Genomic DNA, 21,597 nt, shown 5'->3' with positions numbered 1-21,597 from the left:
GAATTTATTGAAAATAAAAAACATAGACTCTATGCAGTTGCTGTATCAAATATGAGGTTTGTTTTTCTTCTTTTTATATATATAGTACAATGCTACAGAAAGCAGAATACTCACCAGTTTCCCCACCGTTGGAATCCGGCAGCTTGAAGTACATGTACAGCAAACTGACAGATATATACAAAGAAGAACACAAAGAATCTGAACGAACTGTCACTCCTGAAAGAGGAGGAAAAAAAAATAAAGTCGCCAAAATACCTTTTGACAAACACTGTAGTAGCAACGTAAAATATTCTTGTGGTATGAACTAGAGGAAACACATTTTAACTTATTGAGGTTACTTGAAATATCAGGCATTAACTCTGTGGTTTTGTAAAGTGTTTATGACAAGAACTGCTTCTTCCACAATACAATATTTTTGCCTCCTGCATCTCTAGTAGAGGTGAGAATAACAACAATACACTATTCCTTAGTATGCACCATAATGTTCTGTTCCAAACATAGCTGGGTTTTATATGAATAAACCATGTAAGTTTTGCTACGGTGCTTGAAGAATGGAAGTCAGTTCTATTTTCAAGTCGATGTTTACAGCACTGCCAGTGTGGGTAGAACTTTCACTTCTACTAGTGAAAAGAAATAAAATTAATACAGAATTACTAAAACATAATGCAGATCAGAATACTGAAAAGCAGCTGTTCTTTAAAAGCAAAATGTACAAAATATGCTGGCTGTTCAAATCACTAAAATGTCAGCTTGACAGAGACTGGAAATTTTGAAGTCAGAATATCTAAAACAAATGCACAAGCAAAACTTGTAATAAAGACTTCAACTTATTATTATCAAAACTAATAATTATGTGGTATGCTTGCTGCCAAAGTTCTAAAGAAAGTAAAAATCACTGAATTAGTTAAGTCTCAGATTAAGAACCTGGATCCAGATTTTGCCAGTAACAGCACTTTTTGTAAAAAAGGGTTTCTTACTATTTATTCAACCTGTTCAGTTCAGTAACTACTTCATTTTCAGGTGAGAAATTGAATGAAAGTTGAAAATGAAAGCATTAGTTTTCTTTTTCCAAACAATCAATAATCGCTAAGGAAAGCTAACATCTAAGATCTGAAACCCTGAACAGTAATGTAACGCTGTGAACACCTCCTCCAACAAATCCATTAATCTTGAAGTAACCATTACATATAAAACAACATTAAAAGAGAACATGTAAGGTTTAAAATTAATTAATGAAAGTTACCATTTTAAAATGCTGGTGATTTTCTATATTTTCTCATGATATCAATTTGCACCCACACTGTGATACAAGTCATGAACAAAATTTAGTCTAGTAAAAGAAAAATATCCTTCTCATATTTTAGCCATAAGAATATAGGAATTTAGCATATGAAACTAAAATATATAATTATTCAAAGATGTGTGCAATATACCCTTAGTTAGCCAAAAAACATCTAATTTAGCCTAAAGGTTATACTCAATTGCAATTAATGACTATCAATAAGTGTATTTAAATTGAATTTTCCAATATCCTGAATTCACTTCAATATTAATCTACAAGAAATACTGTAAGAGTACAAGATTTTAGAATATCTATAAGCTAATTTTCACCAAAATGCTGAATTTAGCATGCAAACCAGTATTTTAAACACAGATACTGCACCCCAGGCTGGTGAAATCTGAGAAATGCAGATTGCTAAAAGCTGCAGAAAATACTGGAGTTTGATAGCTATACACCTGCTCTACTTATTCTTAAGAATCTCAGTCTATTGCAATAACAGATGCTGTAGGTTCCTTAAGAATGTAAAATTTTATGTTTTAGCAAGTTCATTCAGCAAACCAAACTTGTAATAACCCTTATCTACCAACTTGCTCAGATTCTTGGTGTGTTGGGATACAGATTTACTGAGAATTTCCATTAAAACCATTATTAGCTGAATACAAAGTTAAATATTTCCTAGAAATGTTATGTCAATGGTAGAAGCTATAAATATTTTAACCATTCCACGATATTCCTAAATGTTGCCATCTGTTTCAGATATAGCAATTGAACTAATGACAAATACACTACTTGTTTCTAATAAAATCATATTGAAGGATTATCGTAAAGATAATTCAGCAAATTCTATTAGAATATCAATGCATTTCAGCAAGTTGATTTATTTACTAATTAATGTCTTAAGCCAAGCTGAAGTTGTTACCTGAAAGCTCCATAAAGTGGTCTGTACCAGCAGACAAAAGAACAAGGAGTAAAAAGCAAGAACCAGAGGATACTCAATCCAAAATCAACCCCTCGTGTCGGATCAACATAAAACCAGGCCAAACATCCAAAGATATTAAGAAACAGTGTCACTGTATGGACTGTAGAACCAAAACCAAAAAAGAGTCTTAATTAAATTATGTTTATACAATAAATTAACTGTTCAAATAATATTCAAATAAATGGATCATCGTAAAGAAAACATAGGCATGCTAACAATAATCATATTCTCTCTGCAATAAGTCAATTGATTTTTATACCATTTTCTAACTCTCAGGTAAATTCTGAATTCCCAAGTAAATGTACTGTACAAGAAAATTCAAGATATAATAGAAATAATATGAGGCACATAGTGAAGAAAAGAAACTTTCACAAAAATAAAACATTTCCATCCTTAGGCATTTCCTAAGAGTGATTTCTAGCAAAGGCTTGATGCCTAGGGCGTCAACTAGTTAAAAAGAAAATTAAAATTATGCAAAAGAGGTTTCCACAGCTGAAGTAACTGATATTTCTTCTACAGCACTTACTGGACACAGATATTTGCAATTTTTCAATATCCAGTTATCCTTGTAGATAAAAGCTTTTTGTCTTACATGGAATAAAGCAGAAGAACTACTTAGTAACATATTCCTCAGCGGAGCTTTTCCCGAACCCTAAATTCATATGGCATATTCAAATATTTCTTAGACTAATGGTCTTTAAAATCTGCCTCTTCAGTACTCAAGTCTCAGATCAATACTGGCATTTTCTCAGTGACATATTAGAGGTTAACTATTTCAGTTCTGCTGAAGGAAATGCACCAGCATTATGACTTTTACTTTCAAATATATTTCTCTCTTTAACAACAGCAAGAAATGTTACAAGTACTATTTTCATGCTATCTGACACAGTGGTTAGTTCTGCCAGACACTTAAAAGGTAAAAATGAATTTCTCTTGCAGTTCAGCAATATCTAGTGATTTAGGAGTGATTTTGTTGTCTCAAGGGCAATTTCTGTCCTTGTGGACCAGCATGAAGTATATTACTTACAGTTAACAGTGCACAAGTAGTTTCTTGCACCAATGGTTATTTATTTATTTATTTAAAGTTCAGAGAAGCATTTTAGTCATTCAAAGTTGTAAGTTCTCACAGCTCATGTCCTTCCTTAAAGCATAACTTATTTATTGCTTCTCAGAGAAATATAGAGAAGCTGGGCAGCATAAAGATTTTACAACAAAAAAAATAAAGTCTTATATTTGGGCATACATTCAAACTCTCACTTATTCACAGTTTTTACTAGAAAGAATGGTTAACAAAAGAGCTGGTAAGTTTATATATCTTTAAATACAAAGATTCTGAAAAAGGCTCTTCGAAGTTTTTTTTCTTCCCTCTCAACTAGTACTTAAAAAAACCCTAAATCAACTTACTGGAAAAAAAATCAAATTAAAATACCCACATCTTTACATGAAGGGCTGAAGGAACTCAAAACACTTTTCCTTCAAAGAAATCACATTCCCCTGTAAGAATCATCAGAAAAAGAAAACTCTGTGCTTTTTAAATAAACAGTGTTTAATGCATTTAAATAGTTTAGTATTGGTCCAAGAACTTAGCAAAGCAACTCATTTCAAAGCTTTTGTGTGCAAGCATCACAAAGTGAAACACAGGATACAAATCCAAATCCCTACTTTTCTTTGATAAATAAGAGAAAGTTTATTGAGTGGTATTTATTTTTTCTTGGAAATAAGAAGACCCCATTGCTAACTAGAAAGGTCCAGCTTCTGGTGGAATCTGAACTTTCAGATAGGCTATATACTCTTTGCAACTCCAGTTATCATAACAGGACAAGTTTTAAGCTTATCAGTGTGGAAGAGGGTTGAAACAATGTCACACATGCCACGATATTTCTTCACACAAAAGACTGGGTAACACAATGGTCTATTTCAGTACTTTAATGCTGTTACAAGGAATCTCAACTGCAAAAACCCAATAGCAGCAAACTTCAGATGAAGACACAGGACTTCGCTGACAATTCTCTTTTCCCTCCACCCTCCTTTCTCTAACTCCCGCAAGCTGCAGAGAGGTACTCATTTTTTGAGCCAGTGGATTCACTAAGTGACCTATATAAACTTTCCCACTCAATGAAAAGTCAGATATTTTCATGTTCAAGGTAACAGTTTTAAGTATCTTCCTCCTATTTGTTTCTTCAGATTCAAGTGTGATAAAATTTATTACAAGATAATAACCATCTGTGGGCTGAAATGAATTAAGGCTTGGGTAGAACTCTATCACAACATCTATACGGCAATAACTTCAATGAATCAGCACAGCTAGAGCAATACAGTACTCGGCATGAAGTGTCCCAAGAATGTCTTTTTCTAGTTTAGCTGAAGAATAAGACGAGTTCAAAAAAGAGCACTCATGCCGGAATAAGAGTGAATAGTGAGAAATTACCTTGGTTTAAGGAAATATTCAAACTCACTTCATTTTTATTAGTGTAACTTCCTATTACAGAAGAATCCTACCAAGATACACATTCTCCATCTGAAATGGAGAATGGATTACAGAAATCTATTTCATACATCCCAAATGGGACTGCAAAATAATCTCAATGATATAGATGTCAATAGACCGCAACTTGTGGTCTTTATCCAGAATTCACTTTCAAATAGTAATGGGTACTAAAACATAGTTAATTAAGATGGAGAATGTGTATCTAGGTAGGATTCTTCTATAATAGGAAGTTACACTAATAAAAATGAAGTGAGTTTGAATATTTCCTTAAACCAATGTAATTTCTCACTATTCACTCTTATTCCGGCATGAGTGCTCTTTTTTGAACTCGTCTTATTCTTCAGCTAAACTAGAAAAAGACCACAAGTTGCACTGATGCGGTCTATTGACATCTATATCATTGAGATTATTTTGCAGTCCCATTTGGGATGTATGAAATAGATTTCTGTAATACGGTTCATTTCAGCAATGTTTTTTTGACACTGTTCTGAGGAAACCAAAGTTCTCATTAGGATATATATTGAACAAAGAATGATTTTTTTTTTTCCCCCAGGAATCAGCTGGACTTGCCCTGTAGTGGAACGCCTCAACTGAAATGGAATGTCACTAAAATGAAAACATTTTCAGCCACATGGCAACTGGCAATGAGGAAAAAGCTGGTGAAGTTTGATCACATACAACTTTGGATCATATAACAGTGGCTGCAGTTACAATCCAGCTTTTATTCCTCATCCATTCTGCTCTTTTTAGTTTGCATGAGACAGAGAGAGAGACACAGCAAGATGCAAACGCTTCTCCAGTCACAAAAAGATGCAGGAACATGAGCACATCCTACCAAACACGTGATTTTTTTCTTCTCTCTACTCAGTATATTAAGACTGCTGAAACACTTGACACAGTCCAGGCTGTCTAATTTGGGATGCTACATACTAAAAAATCAATAATAACCTGGAGCGGATGAAATGACAGATCTACAAGACAGCACCAAAACAATCAGAAATCTAGAAAAGATGATCTACAAAGGAAGGCTGAGTGAACTATGCTAATTTAGCTAAAAGAGGATGACTAAGGGGAAAAAATGTATTCTCCATAAAAAGAGTGGATAAAACAATAAAAATAAATTACAACGAGGGAAAATTAAATTATATGCTAGGAAATATCTTCTAATGATAAGATTGGCAACATGCTAGAACAAACTGAGGTGGGGGGAGGCAGGGAGTTTACAAATTATGCCTCCCTGGAGGTCCTCAAGAGCAAGTAAAACATAAGCACGGACTGACGTAGGTGCTACCAACTGTTTCCTCAGACAGAAGGATAGATGAAACAAAACTCTCCTAAATAGAATAAATACCTTAACAGCTGGTACCTTAAGGTAGATTTTCATCAGAATCTATAGCTTAAGTCATTTGTCTTTAGAAATCTTTAAAAGTCCTGTTCACAGAAAAAGGGGAACAGTCACAAACAATACAAAACAACAAATCCAAATGCCTCAAAAGCTTTCCATGAGATTAAGCAGCTCTCCTACTTTAATTTCAAACAAATAAATATTCTTTGAAAATCTGTACTGCTCATTTTGCATCCTATCAGACTGTGGGCAAGTAACTGTAAAACACAAGCTTTCGAGTCAAGAATGTTTCTGGCAGATAAAAGTCAATAGACTTTGGGCATTGTACTAGCAACAGTATACAAAAATCTAAAAAGCAGTGCTCAGGGCTACTGAGTCAGCAAAACTGCCATTCTATCCACAACCCACTAAAACAACAATGGGTGGTTAAAAACAAGATAGTACTGGAAAGCTCCACTGGTAGCTGACAGAAACCATTGCTCTTTGACTGTTGTAGTTCACAAACACATGAGAGCGCTCAGTTAAAAAAAAAAAAAGAAAAGAAAAGTGGCCTCAGGAAAAAAAAAAAATGTACAGAGAGAAAACCACATGAAGGAATTAGACCTTTCTGACTTCTGATACCACTCGAGAAACGGTGGAGAAATTCACTGGGATTGGAATACAAGCAGATCTCTATTCTCATACAATAAAGAGTTTACTGATCCCATAAAAGATAAAAAGGTTTCCTCAGAAATGTAAAGACTTATAAGAATAAAGATATTAAAACTGTTATTTACAAAGGCAAAACAAAAAATGAAATAGAAAGGTGTATTCTTAGGGCTGCTAAAGAGAGGCAGGAAAACTAACCTACTTTACAAAGCACTGAGCAGCTGGAACTACATTTATCTGAATGTCACTGTGTTCATGGATCTCTAGGTCTTATAAGACCTAGGAACTTCTAGAAGAGGAAATAAAATATAGAACAGAGCAACAGCAGAAGCAGGTTGGTTTGCTGTGGCAATGAGTGTAACCATTAAGGAAGCAGAGCCACTCTAATGAAATATAGGCCAAATCATGTAGATACATTCCTGAAAAAGAAGAGTCACAAGGACTGACTGAACAGCCAGCCCTAAGAAGGGTAGCTCAGTATTCAATCATTATCTTTGGCCTAAAATATTCTTCAGGCTTCCTCATTTCAATTTTTCTTTTACTTTAATAAGCCCTCTTCTTTCCTTCCTTACTGATCCGTAAGTCAGACACAGAGAATGAGGAAAGAAGGAAAAGGACAAGGAGACTCAGTTAAAATCTCAATCTACCTAGAAGAAAATCTGTCAGATTAAAATGAAGGCAGAATTCTCATCTGTTTTGAAATAGTATAATACTACTTAGTTTTCTTAATTTATTGCCATAAGAAGGGGGAAAAAAAATATTAAGACTCCAATTCTCATTGTCTAACTTTCTTTGTGTTTAAAACATACAGCACTTTTAGAACTCAACCCTGTAAATGGCCAAAATTATTAACCATTCTAAAATTTTGGAGTCCGTGATCTTAGACTTGACATAAATCTTAAATGTCTGTCAGATTTATGAGAGTGACTAATCTCACATTCTGCAATAGGATTTATTCAGTTACATATTTAAAGATAGTGGATAGAGCTATAGATAATGAAGTGAAATTCACTCAATTCAGTGTTGATTGCTCATTTTATGTGATTCAAATACAGTACAATCACAATACAATGCAACAATAAGATTGCCAAATCAATAGCTAAAATATGCAGATTTGTTAAATCTGCAACCTTGAAAAGATACAGAAAAAGCCTGAAATCCACATTCCCTTAGCAAACTAAAATATGTATTAATTGCATCAAAACACCTAAACCTTTGGAATTTCCTTAGTCTCAGGGTACTTATTAAGCTCTCATCACACTGGACAAGACAGAAGAAACAAAGGTCAGAGCATGTGTATATTTGATTTATCCAGCATTTTTCCTATCAAAACACAGTAGCTGAACGAGTGCAAAATTACCCCCAAAGATCATTTAGAGCACTTGTGCTGTACAAAGAATAGTTATAATATGGACTGTTTTTTTCTGCTAATTTATGTTATACTATTTATTTTTCTAAATAGACTAAAACTATAATAAGTTTTAGACAAATGAACATAGCACATTTTACACTCACAAGTCTCATAAATAGTGTTAATTAGACTTAATATATAAGCTGGTTGTAAAACAGTAAAATTATTTTCAAGGTAGTAAATGCTCAGAGATTGTTTTATAACAACAGGGACAGTTTTTAAACATAAAACTACAATATGGTATAAACCAAACTGCTTTAGGGTAATACTTTCTCCTTTCTTCCATCAAAGTTTTTAAGAAATAATTCAATACTCCTAAAATTGAAGCTAACACAAAGATTTCACTTCACCATCTGACTTCTGGATTAAAAAATAAATTTCTCATTAGAGATGTTGCAAAATTCAAGTAGCAGGCATGGATTATCAAGTTCGAACATGCATTTTGCTTTTTCTATTAAAAAATACTTACACATCCACAAATAGTACATAATCTTCACTGTCTTCTGGAATTCTACAGGAATGTCTACAGAAAAGTCCTGATAGAAACATGGACCCACTGGAAAATTCTCAGGAAGAGGTGGCCAGTTATTTTTTCTACCTGCAAATCAGAAAAAAAGTTTGTAATACTCTCTGTATTACTCTCTGTATACTAAAAAGAGATATGCATTTGGACTTGTAATTATTCCTTTCAATTGGTTTTTTTTATGCACAAGTCTATAAATAATCTGGGCTACCAAAACTCAGCAAATCCTCACACAATACTGAAAATAAGCTTCAGAAACACAAGAATAATAAATGTAGGCAGATCAAGGAGAGCACAATATTTTACCTATGCAAAAGACGAAGCAGGCATCGTAAAAACAAGTCTTTCCAAAATCTTAGATTCAAAAACTGGCAGAAAAACAGTTTCTCGGAGTTCCTCAACTCTTACATGCACACTTCCCTCAGTTTCCCCATACTTTGTGGAACACAAAGACTGTGGAATGAAAGGCATTTTCTACATTCAGAATCCTGATGTTTGTAACACCTAGATATCTCTACCACTTCAGAACGCTTTCCAACCTTACCATCAAAGCTTTGCTTAAAAGCACATAAGCCTGAACAAAGACTTCTATTAGATAATCTCAACTACAATACAAAAAGATGCCCTGCAGCATCAATACATTTTGATACAAAGTTGTGTGATAAAGTGAGGACACAATCAAAGAAAACACAATATCAGTCACCTTGGATTTCCTGTACACTAATCTACTCACAGGCTACAGTATACATTCTGCTGAATGGAAGCCCTAACAAGCACAGTATTGAGAGATTCAACTGAGATAGATACAGCAAATCCTTACCATAGCATTTCGAATTCTGGATGCAATGGGTACATTAATCACCATATTCCAAAAATGGAGCTAAACCAGAGGCTAACCTAAAGACTTTCTTTTGAAATTCTGACAAGCTTTTGCTTGGAATTTCTACTTTCAACCATAGCTTTACTAGTAGTTCATCTGCTAAGAACAGAAAACTTGCAAATCTTGAATACTTGCATTATTAAGTTACTTTTTTCCCCATGTAGACAAGATGAAGCTGACAGTTCTATCCAAACAGGTCTAAAACGCTGTTGTGTTTTCTTCCTCTCCTGATGGACCTTTTATCAATTTACCAAGTCATTTAGAACACTGGACTTACAGGGGGAGAATATAAAAGGTAACAAGTAATTTTCCCCTCCATATTAAGAACTACTTCAGGATTTCTTATATAAAAAACTATCTGATAACAACTCAGATCTTTATTCTGCAATTTAGGTGAGTTTCTCTCAGGACTGACAGTTTCAGGGAAGAGTTATAGAAAAACTCAGATATGTTACAAAAATGCAAGCTATTATGTAAGAATAGTATCTGATGTGCTTTTTTCCCCTCCCTTTTGGCCTAGCTATCAAAATATTCAACTAAGGCTGAAAGACAGCTTGGTGAGATCATTTGACATCAAAAACCAAGTGCTCTTTCTTCAAATACTCTTTGGATACTCATATTCCCAAGATCACAGCTTGACTGCAGAAAGAGCTAGCTCAGAGTTATGTCATTCAGCACAATGAGCTACTACTTCAAGACTTACTACAGAATTTCAGCAACATGCCTACACTATGTATGTAGACATTCCCAAACCAGCTTCACGCAAACACAGTAGGGTTTTTTCAGCCATTACCAAATGAATCAGCTAAAACAGGAAGCAGCACAGTTTAACCAGCTCAAGCACAACACTGCATTGGACTTGAGCTGAGAAGTCTGAAGGCAACAAACTGAGAAGATATACTAGCGTGAATATCTTTGCATTGTAGTCCATTACATTCAATTAAAGTATCCTACACACGAAAGCCAGACTTTTTCAATTCAATGCAAACAGCTAGAATTCTATTGCAAAACACCCTCTCCAATCAAGACACCTCTATATTGTTTCAAAAGGAGTTTGAAGAATATGCAAAAGAAAGAAACCAATCGCAAAAGAATATTGCTGTCTTCAGTCACAACACACAATTCCTGACTTGCAGGCTCTTTTACACAGCTGTTTGGTTAATTTCCTCTTTCAGGCTTTAAGAGCTCTCTCTCCTTCAGTCTTCCTAAAAAATCCTTTAGATTCTTCACATACTTCCCAAGCACTTCGGTGGGAGCAACAGCAACCTCATGATGATAGTAAGTAACCATTTTAGAGATCCTGAAACATACATGGGGTATCAGAGTTATGCTCCTTAAGATACGTATGAAAGGAAAAAACTGTTCCTAAAGCTTGGAAGAGGCAAGTAATCAATCCAGAACCATCAATGTAAGTTAGTGAAATTAGGTAAAGGGAAACATACGGAGATTGAAATGAAAATATGACAAAAGAAAATCATTATCTGGGAGAAGAGATATAGAGAGTTAATGAAAAGAATGAAAAGAATAAATACTGAGAAAATAAAAATGTTTTAATGAAGGCACAATACCCACTATGATTTTTTTTTCCTTTAAAGAAGAATAGTGATTCCCCATTCTCAGACACTAGTACCTGACTCGCAAAAAATTCCCTAAGATTTTGAATTTCTAAGCAGTCATGCAATCTGAAATTTTATTGTATATCTATTGTATGTTCCAACTTTAATATGAGCAAAGAAAAATAAAATAATGTGGAAATACAACTGTCAGAATTCTAGATACAGGTGAAAAGAGCATACAAAGTCAGTCTTGTGCGGAGTGTTTTAGTATGTTTGTTTGTTTGTTTGTTTCTAATTTCAGTCTGAAGTTCTTCCTTTTGAAAAGAAATTTTCCCCACTGATTTATTTCTAGCAAAGTATCTTCAGTTAAGAGGACACAAATCTTATCATTCAAAAACTGCAGTACAAAAACTGATGGTGCACAGCACATGACAGTTTTGGTAGAATGAGGCACTGATCTTGATTATTCAGGGGATCATACGAAAAATTCTTAACAACTATACTCTTTCTGCTTTTTGAGTATTTTTTTGCATCTATAACAGAAAAAGATAGGAAAATGTTTCAAAACAAGAAAGTTCTTTTACAGCTATAAATACTAACAGAACAGAAACCAGAGTTGTTACTTATGAAGTTATGTATAGTTCTTCACAAAATGGTCCATTTCTAGTCAACAGTATCACTTCAATTTTAACCAAGAATACAAATGACTGACTGCAGACAGTAACAAAAGCCGCATTGGAATCTGCACTATGAAAACTTGCACAAGACAGACTAGTTTTTATTCACCTTACACATTGTTGCAAAGGCCATAAGACACCTTCTCTAGAAAACCCTCCATGACACTGTACTATAACACAAAAGCAGTTTCTAAGAAAATGTTAAATTTCTACAATTAAAAAAAGTATTTTTTATACATACCCCCCTGCTGACTGAGACTCTGCATTTCCCTTTCTCTGCGATCTAGTTCAGCTGCTTTTCTTTCTAGCTCTTCTTGGCGCTTTAGCAGTTCTGCCTGGGCCAAGGCATGCTCCTGAATAAAACAAGCATTGTTAGGTACTGCTAAAAGTATGAACACAAAATAAATATTCCAAGTCTATTTTCTGTAATTATGCATTCTCCAGTGGTGAATGAAGACTGACCTAACACTGCATGAATTAATGTGATAACAGGTTACCTAAAAACAGTATTTATTTTCCTACATCAAGAAAGTAATGCTTTTTTTTACAAAAGGCACACTGTTCCAGAAGAGTGTTTATGTAATTATAATTAGATGGAACCTACTGCCTAAAAGTTACAGACAAACCTTCGCAATTTGTGTGTAAGCAGGTGGTTCTTCTGTTGGTTTCATTATTGCTGGCTGGGTACTGGGTACATTAGGCATCTTCACATTTCCTGGAGGAGGCTAAAAAAACAAAACATAGTTATAAGGAAACACTCTCCTATTTTAATAAGCATTTTTTCAAAATTCTGTATGAACTAGTCTAGCTGTTTTAAAGGAAGCGTTACAGATAAACTGAAAATCTGATACACTGCTTGCAGTATTTATGCCATTTAGGATGGAAAAGCTATTCTGTGTGGCAGTATTTTGTTTGTCTTTACAGTGCACCATTTGCCATATACACGTGGTATTTTGTGAATCAGTATAAACAACCTGATTTTATTCAGATGCGAATATGGATAAGGACAGTTACTGCTTGTGGGAATTGCAAGATCTGCTCACATTCTCAAACATGATGATATCATCTATTAATAATACCTTCTAGAGCTTTCTACTTAATAAAGGTTTATATCACTTGGTTAACTAGAACAACGACATACATTATTAAACTTCAAATTCAGCATCTATAATCTAATGCTTAACAATACCAGTATTTACTGTAATACCTAGTTTCAAGCATCACAGGCAAGTGATCATTATCTATGAGAATATAGCTTACAAAAAGTTTTAAGTACCTCACAGTTTTGTCAGGGGCTGTTTTAATCCTCTCCTGCTTATTTCTAAGTTTGCCATCTCCTCTGTATTTCTTTATCATCTCTTTATCTTATCAAACCAAGGGAAAAACTACTGCATAGATTTGAAGTTGTCAACTGAGCTTTACCAAAGCAGATCAGATTAGTCTTGCTATGATCTTATTTTATTCTTAAATACGCTTGGGGGAAATTTACAATTTACATCTTTCTTTGTGTAGTGCTTGCAACATGAAAGATTTCCCTGTCCTTGTAAGATAGAGGACCATGTGTTCCTAACAAGGCTGAAATCAAGAGCAAAAATATGGAGAGAGGTGTGATGTTTTAGATACATAAAAGCACTTCAAAAGACAGCAGAAATCATAACTAAATATCACTGACTTGGCAAATGATGACCTTGCTCAGCTTATCTCTGTCTTTTCCAGCCATTTCTTAATACACAAAAATGAAACTCTAAAGCTGAAACAACATGCCTTAGAAAACTGTATGTGTATGTAACACTGTAGCATATCTCAGCAATATTGGCTATTTTCCAGCATTTCAGAATTATCTTGCCACCTTATACATCAATTCCTAATAGAATACAGAAATATCAGAAAGGTTTAACTCCTCAAAAATACTCTGTGATTTACATTTTCATCTTAAAAATGATTGCCAAGTGTTCCAGGATAAAAATAGCTGAACTTGATTAGAGATGGTTACTACCTATATTTCATAGGTTAGAGCCTTCTGAGGTAAGAAAGAAAAACTCTTGTATGAGAACTTCTATGAAAGATGAACAACCATCATCTTATCATCTTATCATCCTCTGTTTCAAATATAAGATACTTATGAGTGCTGCACCAAAGTAACTAAAATCTGCTGAGCAGAAGCTCTATCGCTTAAGCACTGCAGGTCAGAGCAATGCTACAAAAGCCAAAAAAAAATCTTACTGTAGCCCTATGGCTGAAGAAACAATGGGTTTGAAAGCATAACTCACAAGTAGCTGGCTGCTACACTAACGAGTGAGGCTGCCTACAGTCCCCGGTACAGTCCCATTAGCCTTTCACAGACATCTGTAATAGCATTTAAAAATGGACTAGGTAGACTGAAAAATGTTCACACAATAAATTTAAAGACAGTTTGCTCTTGAAAACTCTTAGCCCAAAGAGCCTGCAGTGCTGCTAATGACTGGAACAGGCATATATGTGCTTATGGAACAGAATTCCAGACTGTTTAAACCCCACTAAGTGCTAGCTGGCCATTCGTATACAGTGTAAGAGTTGCTGAAAGGTCCAGTGCCTACAGTGTGTAAATAAGAGTGTGTGCTCCCTCGAAGAAGTGACACTAGAACAGAGGAGACGGGAGAAAATAATTACCCTAGCTGTTAAGAGAAGTTAAAAAGGCCACTGCCTCCAGGGGCCTCTGGTGGACTTCAAGGCCCAGGGACTTCTTCCTTCCCAACTGCTGCAGCACAGCTGGGTGCAGCCTGAGACTTGGAGGTCTCTCCACCCCAGGCCAATCAAGGCAGCTGCTGCTTTCCTGTTTGTCCGTTCAGGTATTAATTAGCAAGGCTAAGCATGTATCGTATGGAGTCACACACATACGTACATGCATGCCCACAAAGAGGACACGAACATGGCCAGCTATGCAAACTACCATAGATAGGACACTACCTTTAACAATACTCAGACCTAACACTACCACATCTCACGTAAAACAGATAGAGACACCCAAGTCTCATTCCCCCTCTGCAGCTGGCTACGACTGCAGTTCACTACTGAAAACGCATGTCCTTGCTCTCTAGATTCACAACTACATCCACATTCTCAGATTCCTTAAATATCTGCAGGGGCTCTCCACCCACCTAATATCCTTGCCTGGATCCTGGGCCTCTTACCTGACATACAGGTCTTCTCCTACTCACCATCTACTCCAGCTTCATGTATACACTCGCATGCTCTTCTAACAAGCACCACCCCCCCTTCCCACAGATCCCTTGAATATCAGCAGACTCTCAGCCTGCCTCATAGCCATGCCTGAACTCTGGGCTCCCTTACTGACCTCTGGCTGAGACTTTGAGTCTTTCCAGAGACAGTTTCTCCTTCTATTCACCAGCTAGCCCAGCCTGGAGTTTCCTAATGAATTGTACATACACATCCATACATATCATATAAGGGGGGAAACACATCAGTCCCTCCAGTTTCTGGCACCTCGGACACACAACCCTATGACTTGCAGTCCCTCCAGTTGCTGGCATCACAGATATACAAATCACCATCACCTGTGGTTTGACTCCAGGTGCTGGCATGTAATTCACCCAACTTAGTCTCCCCAGTTGCTGGTACCTAGACATTGCAGCACGCATATGGGATAGAGTGAAATTACACAGAAAGATAGTTAAGAAAGAATTTAAGATGACAGGACAATTACCAGGCACAGCACAAACATACTGACCAGCAGCTGCTTATATATGACTAGCCTCTTTTATCCTTCCTCTTTTTTGCTCCTCTTCTTTCTCTCCACCTTTTCTCCTGCCCCTAAACACTGCCTAATAAGTTCTGTGTAGTATCGCAGGGGTTGTATATTTTCCCCTTTCTTATCTAAGCCTAGGTTTATCCTCCTCAAAGATATGCCTATAGTTTCTCAGTGGCCCATGAATTAGTAGCTGAAGAGCTTAAGTCTTCACTGTTGTCTCAGTGCTAGTCTATGAGGTTTGTGTCTCTGTTTTTGTTCATTTTCTGTTACTTACTATTCCCTCTGACCTGAACCATGATGGAGATTAGCAACTGAAAGACAGTTTTTGGAATCTGCATCATGCATCAGTCATATAATCTTCTCCCCACATAGTCACTATCACATAAACCTACTGAAGTTAAGACAGGCACATATTTTTCTGCAAGATGCATGCTTGTGCTTTTCTTTTCAAGTGGGCAGGGGAGGGGGGAAATCTGTTCATAAAGTTTTTATCTACTTGCCTGGTAGAGAACTTAAGAGGCCAGAAGGTTTAAATCTTTGAATCCTTTTAAGAGCTTTTTCTGAACTGAGTGTGATAGTCATCACTTTCACTCCTCTGCTATGATGCCAACCAAGGTACGTTTTAACTCAGACTTAGCAGTTTCTCATTTTAGTTTCCTTAACATTCAGAAGAATTCCATTTAGTTTTGGCTACTTACTGCTTTTCTAGAGTCTGTTCTGTTGAAGATTCAGTTTCAAGACATTTCCTCTGATTTATCACTTGTAAGAGAAGCATTTCATTTATCTTTTTGCTACAGCATTATCTTCTATTAGCACTCTTACAACAGGATAGCCTATTGACCTTAAAGCTGGTGGAAGCTTCCTGCTTCCAGAAAATAAAAGTTTTCCAACTTACAAACTGTTCCTCAAAGCTGTTAGCTTACCTAGAGTTTCACACTTAGCTTGCCAGACCTTGAGCTCTTCCATCTTCTTTTGGAAATAGCTTCCACTTTTCTAAAGGCTGTCTTACTCCAATAATGTACACATCACCACCATTTAAATCAATGGCAAGAAAAGGTCAGAATGCTTAGTCTTTTCTTTGGTGGTATACGTTTCCTGAGACTCTAATGTGGCATTTAAATGGATAAAAACTCCACTATTTACTTCTGAGTTACAGTAGATACGCCCACACCATTCAATAACATTATTGTACCTTTATTTAAAATAATCTGCTGCAATTGGTACATGATGCAAGAACAAGTAGAGAGGATTGCTTACAAGCAGGACAGAGGTAGTAAAGAAGGAAAAAAAAAAAAAGATCTGCTCCAACATTTGCTGTTCATTTGCTGTTAATTTCATTGGGTATCATGCTAGAACTTCCATTAAGTCAGCATACATTAAGAATGAAGTCCCAAAGGTTGTATTCCAGCCCTTGTCTTCATAGGCTATAGCTTGTTAATGAAGAAATGTTACTATATTACAGTAAGTACAATAAAATCATACATGTTTTTGTATACTATTATATTTGCAGAGTTACTTATTTCAGCTTCATAATGTGTACACAGTGGAACAAAGTACAAGTGCTCAAATCTAGTTCTAATGGTAGAAATTGAACATTGCTTTAATGTGTTGATTTTCCAGGTTATTATGCAAAAATGATAATTCAACATACAACAGCCACATGTATCAAAACATCTTCCATAGATCAGGAACATAACGAAAAACAGCCTAAAATGACTGCATTTTATGATCATGTTGGCACTAAGACTTCCTACCAAACTATTCACTTTTTTAACCTTACTCAAAATTGAGGAGCAGTGAAGAAAAATCCAACAACTGCTAAAGATGAAGAATAAAAGTATCTATCTGCTTTGGAAAATAATTCAGCTACAAATGCTGTTCTGTTTCCAAATTTTCCTAGAAGCAAGAAGTACATTCTTCAATTTCTCTTCAGTATGTCTTCAAGCCACACATGGTACAGCACAGCTGGAGACCTGCATACTTCAGTAAAAAAAAACCAACCTGAGAATTATTTGTTACTATCCTGACATAAATAGTAAGAAGATGGTAGGAAACAACAGCAATGGAGAGGAGGGGGGAGTATTTGTGGTAACATTTTGTTAGAAAGTTAACCTCTTCATAAAGCCACAAATTTATTTTGAGCTATAAATATTTCCCAATATTTATCAATCCCTGGAGAAAAAGAACTCCAAGAAAAACGCATGCAAGGATAAACAAATAACAAAAATCAGGGAGAATGGAAGTTGTGCACATCAAACCTTAAACAGGATACTCAAAAGAAGCAACACACCACACATGCAATTGAAATATTCTCAATAAAAAAGAAACAATCATTTATCAGCTAGCAGACAAACCAGTAAGGCAGATGGGTATTCATATATTTATTAGAAGGGCAACACAAAGCAAAATTTCACGTGCTAATTTGTATAAATTGCTAATTTGCATAAAATGCAATTCAATCAATTCCCAAATATACAATAAGCACAGGTTTGCTCTTATTGCCATCCCTCGAGTCAGTCTGATAAAAAATTAAGCTAACTTTATAAAAAAACTAAAAAACTTTATAGTTCTTTACAGTGAAATATTTGCAATTGTTGGATCAAGAGTTGCCCAAAATGGCTTAAGTGTTGTTGTATAAGATGCAAGATGTCTAAAATTGGAGGCCTTTAAAAACCACTCTTGGTGACAGTATCTCAGATTTAAGTCTTTAAAAGGTTGGCAAAGAACATGCATTTAGTATGATTGAATTTTGTAGGTAAGTATAAATTCCATTGAGGAAACACTGTTAGCAAGCAATCAGGCTAGAGGTATAGTCACAAAAGCAACTGATTTGCTATTTCAGACAAAAAGCAAATAACTAAGTTTAAGGTTATCTCAAATATTGTTCACATGAGGTGTTAGTGGGAGACATATGGGGTCCTGAAAACAACTGAAAATCCTGAAGCTGCAGCTGCCAAATTAGGTAACTGAAGAAATTAATTTTGAGAAGTAATGGACATTTTATAAAGCCACTAATGTTCATAAATAATAAATAAGCAGAACAGAAATTCTCATGTTATTTTGAATTTTGTCATCACATTTCTAGGAATAAAAAGGCAGAGGTAGCTTTGAAAGAAATCAGTGAATCTGGCATTGCCTGCTAGCTTCTTTAACTTTGACTAACATTTTATGATAGAGGCAAAAAAAAGGGACTGAATTTAATCAGAAGGATTTCCTTTAAGCACAGAAATTCATTATGTATTTTACCTTTGGTGTTTAAAGAATGCTAACACATGAATGTTGACTATCTGTGTGCAAATCAGAACAGGAAGATTGACTGCTGTGCCCATTTTACTTCAATGCCAACTGTAAAGTTAAGAGCTGGTGGAAAGTCACCTATTTTTTCATTATTTAGTGGAACTGCTGGCTAACCAAAGGAAAAATAAGTGTGGCTATATCAAAACTGAATCTATTTTTAAGCCAAATATATCCCACTCAATTTTTTTTATTTGAATGTAAACACAGGAAAACATTAGGTCAGCTAATGTGAACTTGCTTTCATGCTTGATTTCAAAATTCCAATAGCATCAATAAAAAAAGCTGCCTAAGAACCAAAACCAACCAAACAAAATGAGGAAAACTCCAGCTCAGCATCAAAGTCTGAAGTGAATGGAACTGTCTGAAATCTCTCCTAATTAGCTGAGGCTCTGAATATGGAGATGAAACTTTCTTGCCTGAGGTTTGCCTCAGACTGCCTCTTTCAGGAATTCATACCAGAGCATCCCAACTGCCACCATGCCTTCTGTATTCTCAGAAGTAGATGGAGAGACAGTCTTCTCAGGTGGCTTCAGGACATCAGAAATCAAACCTCTTCCTTCTCCTCTTAATTTTGCAGTCCAGTCTATCCTGGAAAATTTTGGTCTCACATCAGGTGTAATGAAGATTTGAAAACAAAACTTGAGTAGTATTTCTTACCTCAGAAAAAGTCAGTCACCCTGTAAAAATTTTTATTTCCTAATTCATACTTACAGGAACAGTTTGGCTTGCCCAAGTATCAGGCAAATGTAGCTGAGTTCTGCCCTAATTAACGTGTAATTTGCAGTTTAACATATATATATAACAGTTTAAATACTGTTAAACTGTTATATATATATACACTGTTAAATACTGTGTTAAATACTTTAAATAATAACAGTATAACAGTTTAAATATATGTGGGGACGTTAGGAAAAGGATACTGCTGCTTTTATTACACAGAATTAGCTTTTTTGGAACACAGGAAATTGTAATTGGATGTTTTGGGTGGGGCAAGAATCACTCTAAGAGCTGTCAAACACCCAAACAGGTTACCCCAGGAGATCATAGGATCTTCATCTTTGGATATATTCAAAACTCATCTGAACAAGACACTAAGCAGCCTCATCTAGTTGGACTCACTTTGAACAGGAGGTTGAAAAAGATGACCTCCAGAGGTCCCTTCCAACCTATCAGTTGGCATTTTATTTTGTCTTCCCTATTCCAATGGTATTTGTTGCGTAGTTCAATGCTCAGAATTTGGGCACAGCAGAGAGTGATCTATCCATTTTACAGCCTGGATAGGACTAAGGAATACAGACAGAGACAGATGAATGGTCAGCAATTCCTCCTTCTATAAGGATATAACTATCATTAGAGACTCAGACTTGTATTGTGAGCACTGCACTGACCTCCAGTCTTCGATGGACAGGAGTTACCAACACCACATACTTTTGGCCGTGGGAACCAAGTTTAATGTTCTTATATAGGACCTTACATCAAAGGTCCATGCCTTTGACTTTCACAGACATATTACAATGTATTTTTATCAATCGTGAAATTCAGCCTGTCTCAGAATACAGCACCTTTTTCTTCTCTCCCCTAAATGGTACTGCCTGGATAGGCCTTTTTACTTCATGTCTTGCTGTCACAGCTACACTGGGTAGAGATGCAAATTAACATTACTTCTTTGAAAGATGGTCAAAAGTAGCTCTTTTGAATAGATTTCCCCATGAGGCTAGAGTATTTATTTTCCTTTAATTTACCTGAAAAGTACATTTGTATCAGAAATACTATTTTTTTAAAACTTTCCAAAAGAAGGCAAGTGTAGCTGATCAATTTTTCTGTTAACTCTTTATTGTATTCAGATGTAAGATGTAAGAAGGGGAGCTGTCCAGGAATTTACTGAAAAAAGATCAGTCAAGAGGCATGCTCTGAAGAAGAACACACACACACACTCAACACTACTGATGCAATCTTGTAATACCTTCAGATTGAAAGTTCATGCTATCTGCATTACTGCATCTATACATGCTATATGTACATATATATGTACATATATATGTAAACACACACACATACAGGTCTCAGGGTAAAAGTTCAACATGCATTAGCAGACACTCTAGAAGCAGAAAGAAATCACAAGCCTCCTTTTAACAGTAATTCCATCAAATGATTAAGTAGCAATACTAATTCTCTAATTTCATCTGGTCCTGGTTGATTTCAATAACATGACAAAGAAAGCAAAGTCCTCTCCATGGTGACTGTTAGTGCTGGAGAGAAAACCACTGAAGATGCAGGCAAAAATATTTAATCTGACACTTATACCATTCACTGAAACTACGTTTGGTTTTATAATCAAAAACAGCATAGGCTTTGAAATTTGATAAGCAGCCAGAAGAACAGGATTCCTGATTTCACATTAGATATCAAAGTCGTAACCCCTTGAGATTTAGAACCTGCTACGCCCATTTGCTTTCTTCATTAAATCCTATGAATTAGTTATTTTTCTACCAAATTTCCCACTGGAGATATGAAGGATAAAAGTTACATATTGACAGAGAAAAGCTGAATTCACTGAAATACTGGAAAAAGATAGTTTACTTATTTTTCTATCCTATCACTTCTTTCTTGATTATCAGAATAGGTGACATCTCTTTTAAAGGAAAAGAGCTGAGCTATGAAACCCAATGTCAGCATTCAGAGTTTGAAGTCAGTTTCTCAGAGGAAACAATCCTGCCTGGATCTGCAATAGAGAAATCTGTGCAGCTCAGCATGTTTCATTAA

The 21,597-nt window shown here is 35.5% G+C and overlaps 1 protein-coding gene across 1 annotated transcript in view; it reads right to left on the bottom strand.

The window, feature by feature from the left end:
- Positions 1-21,597, bottom strand: part of SCAMP1 (secretory carrier membrane protein 1) — a 42,708-nt gene that overhangs the window by 6,840 nt on the left and 14,271 nt on the right. Inside the window, exons 3-7 of the mRNA XM_062599907.1 lie at positions 12,416-12,514; positions 12,031-12,142; positions 8,623-8,751; positions 2,202-2,361; positions 115-216 (exon numbers count right to left, since the gene is read on the bottom strand). Of these exons, the coding sequence (XP_062455891.1) occupies positions 115-216; positions 2,202-2,361; positions 8,623-8,751; positions 12,031-12,142; positions 12,416-12,514 (602 nt within the window). The remainder of the gene's footprint in view (positions 1-114; positions 217-2,201; positions 2,362-8,622; positions 8,752-12,030; positions 12,143-12,415; positions 12,515-21,597) is intronic.

Source organism: Rhea pennata, chromosome Z (genome assembly GCF_028389875.1).
Source record: "Rhea pennata isolate bPtePen1 chromosome Z, bPtePen1.pri, whole genome shotgun sequence".
In the NCBI taxonomy this organism is placed as follows: Eukaryota; Metazoa; Chordata; class Aves; order Rheiformes; family Rheidae; genus Rhea; species Rhea pennata.
The sequence above is the reverse complement of the archived record's forward strand: the minus strand, read 5'-3'. Positions and strand labels throughout refer to the sequence as shown.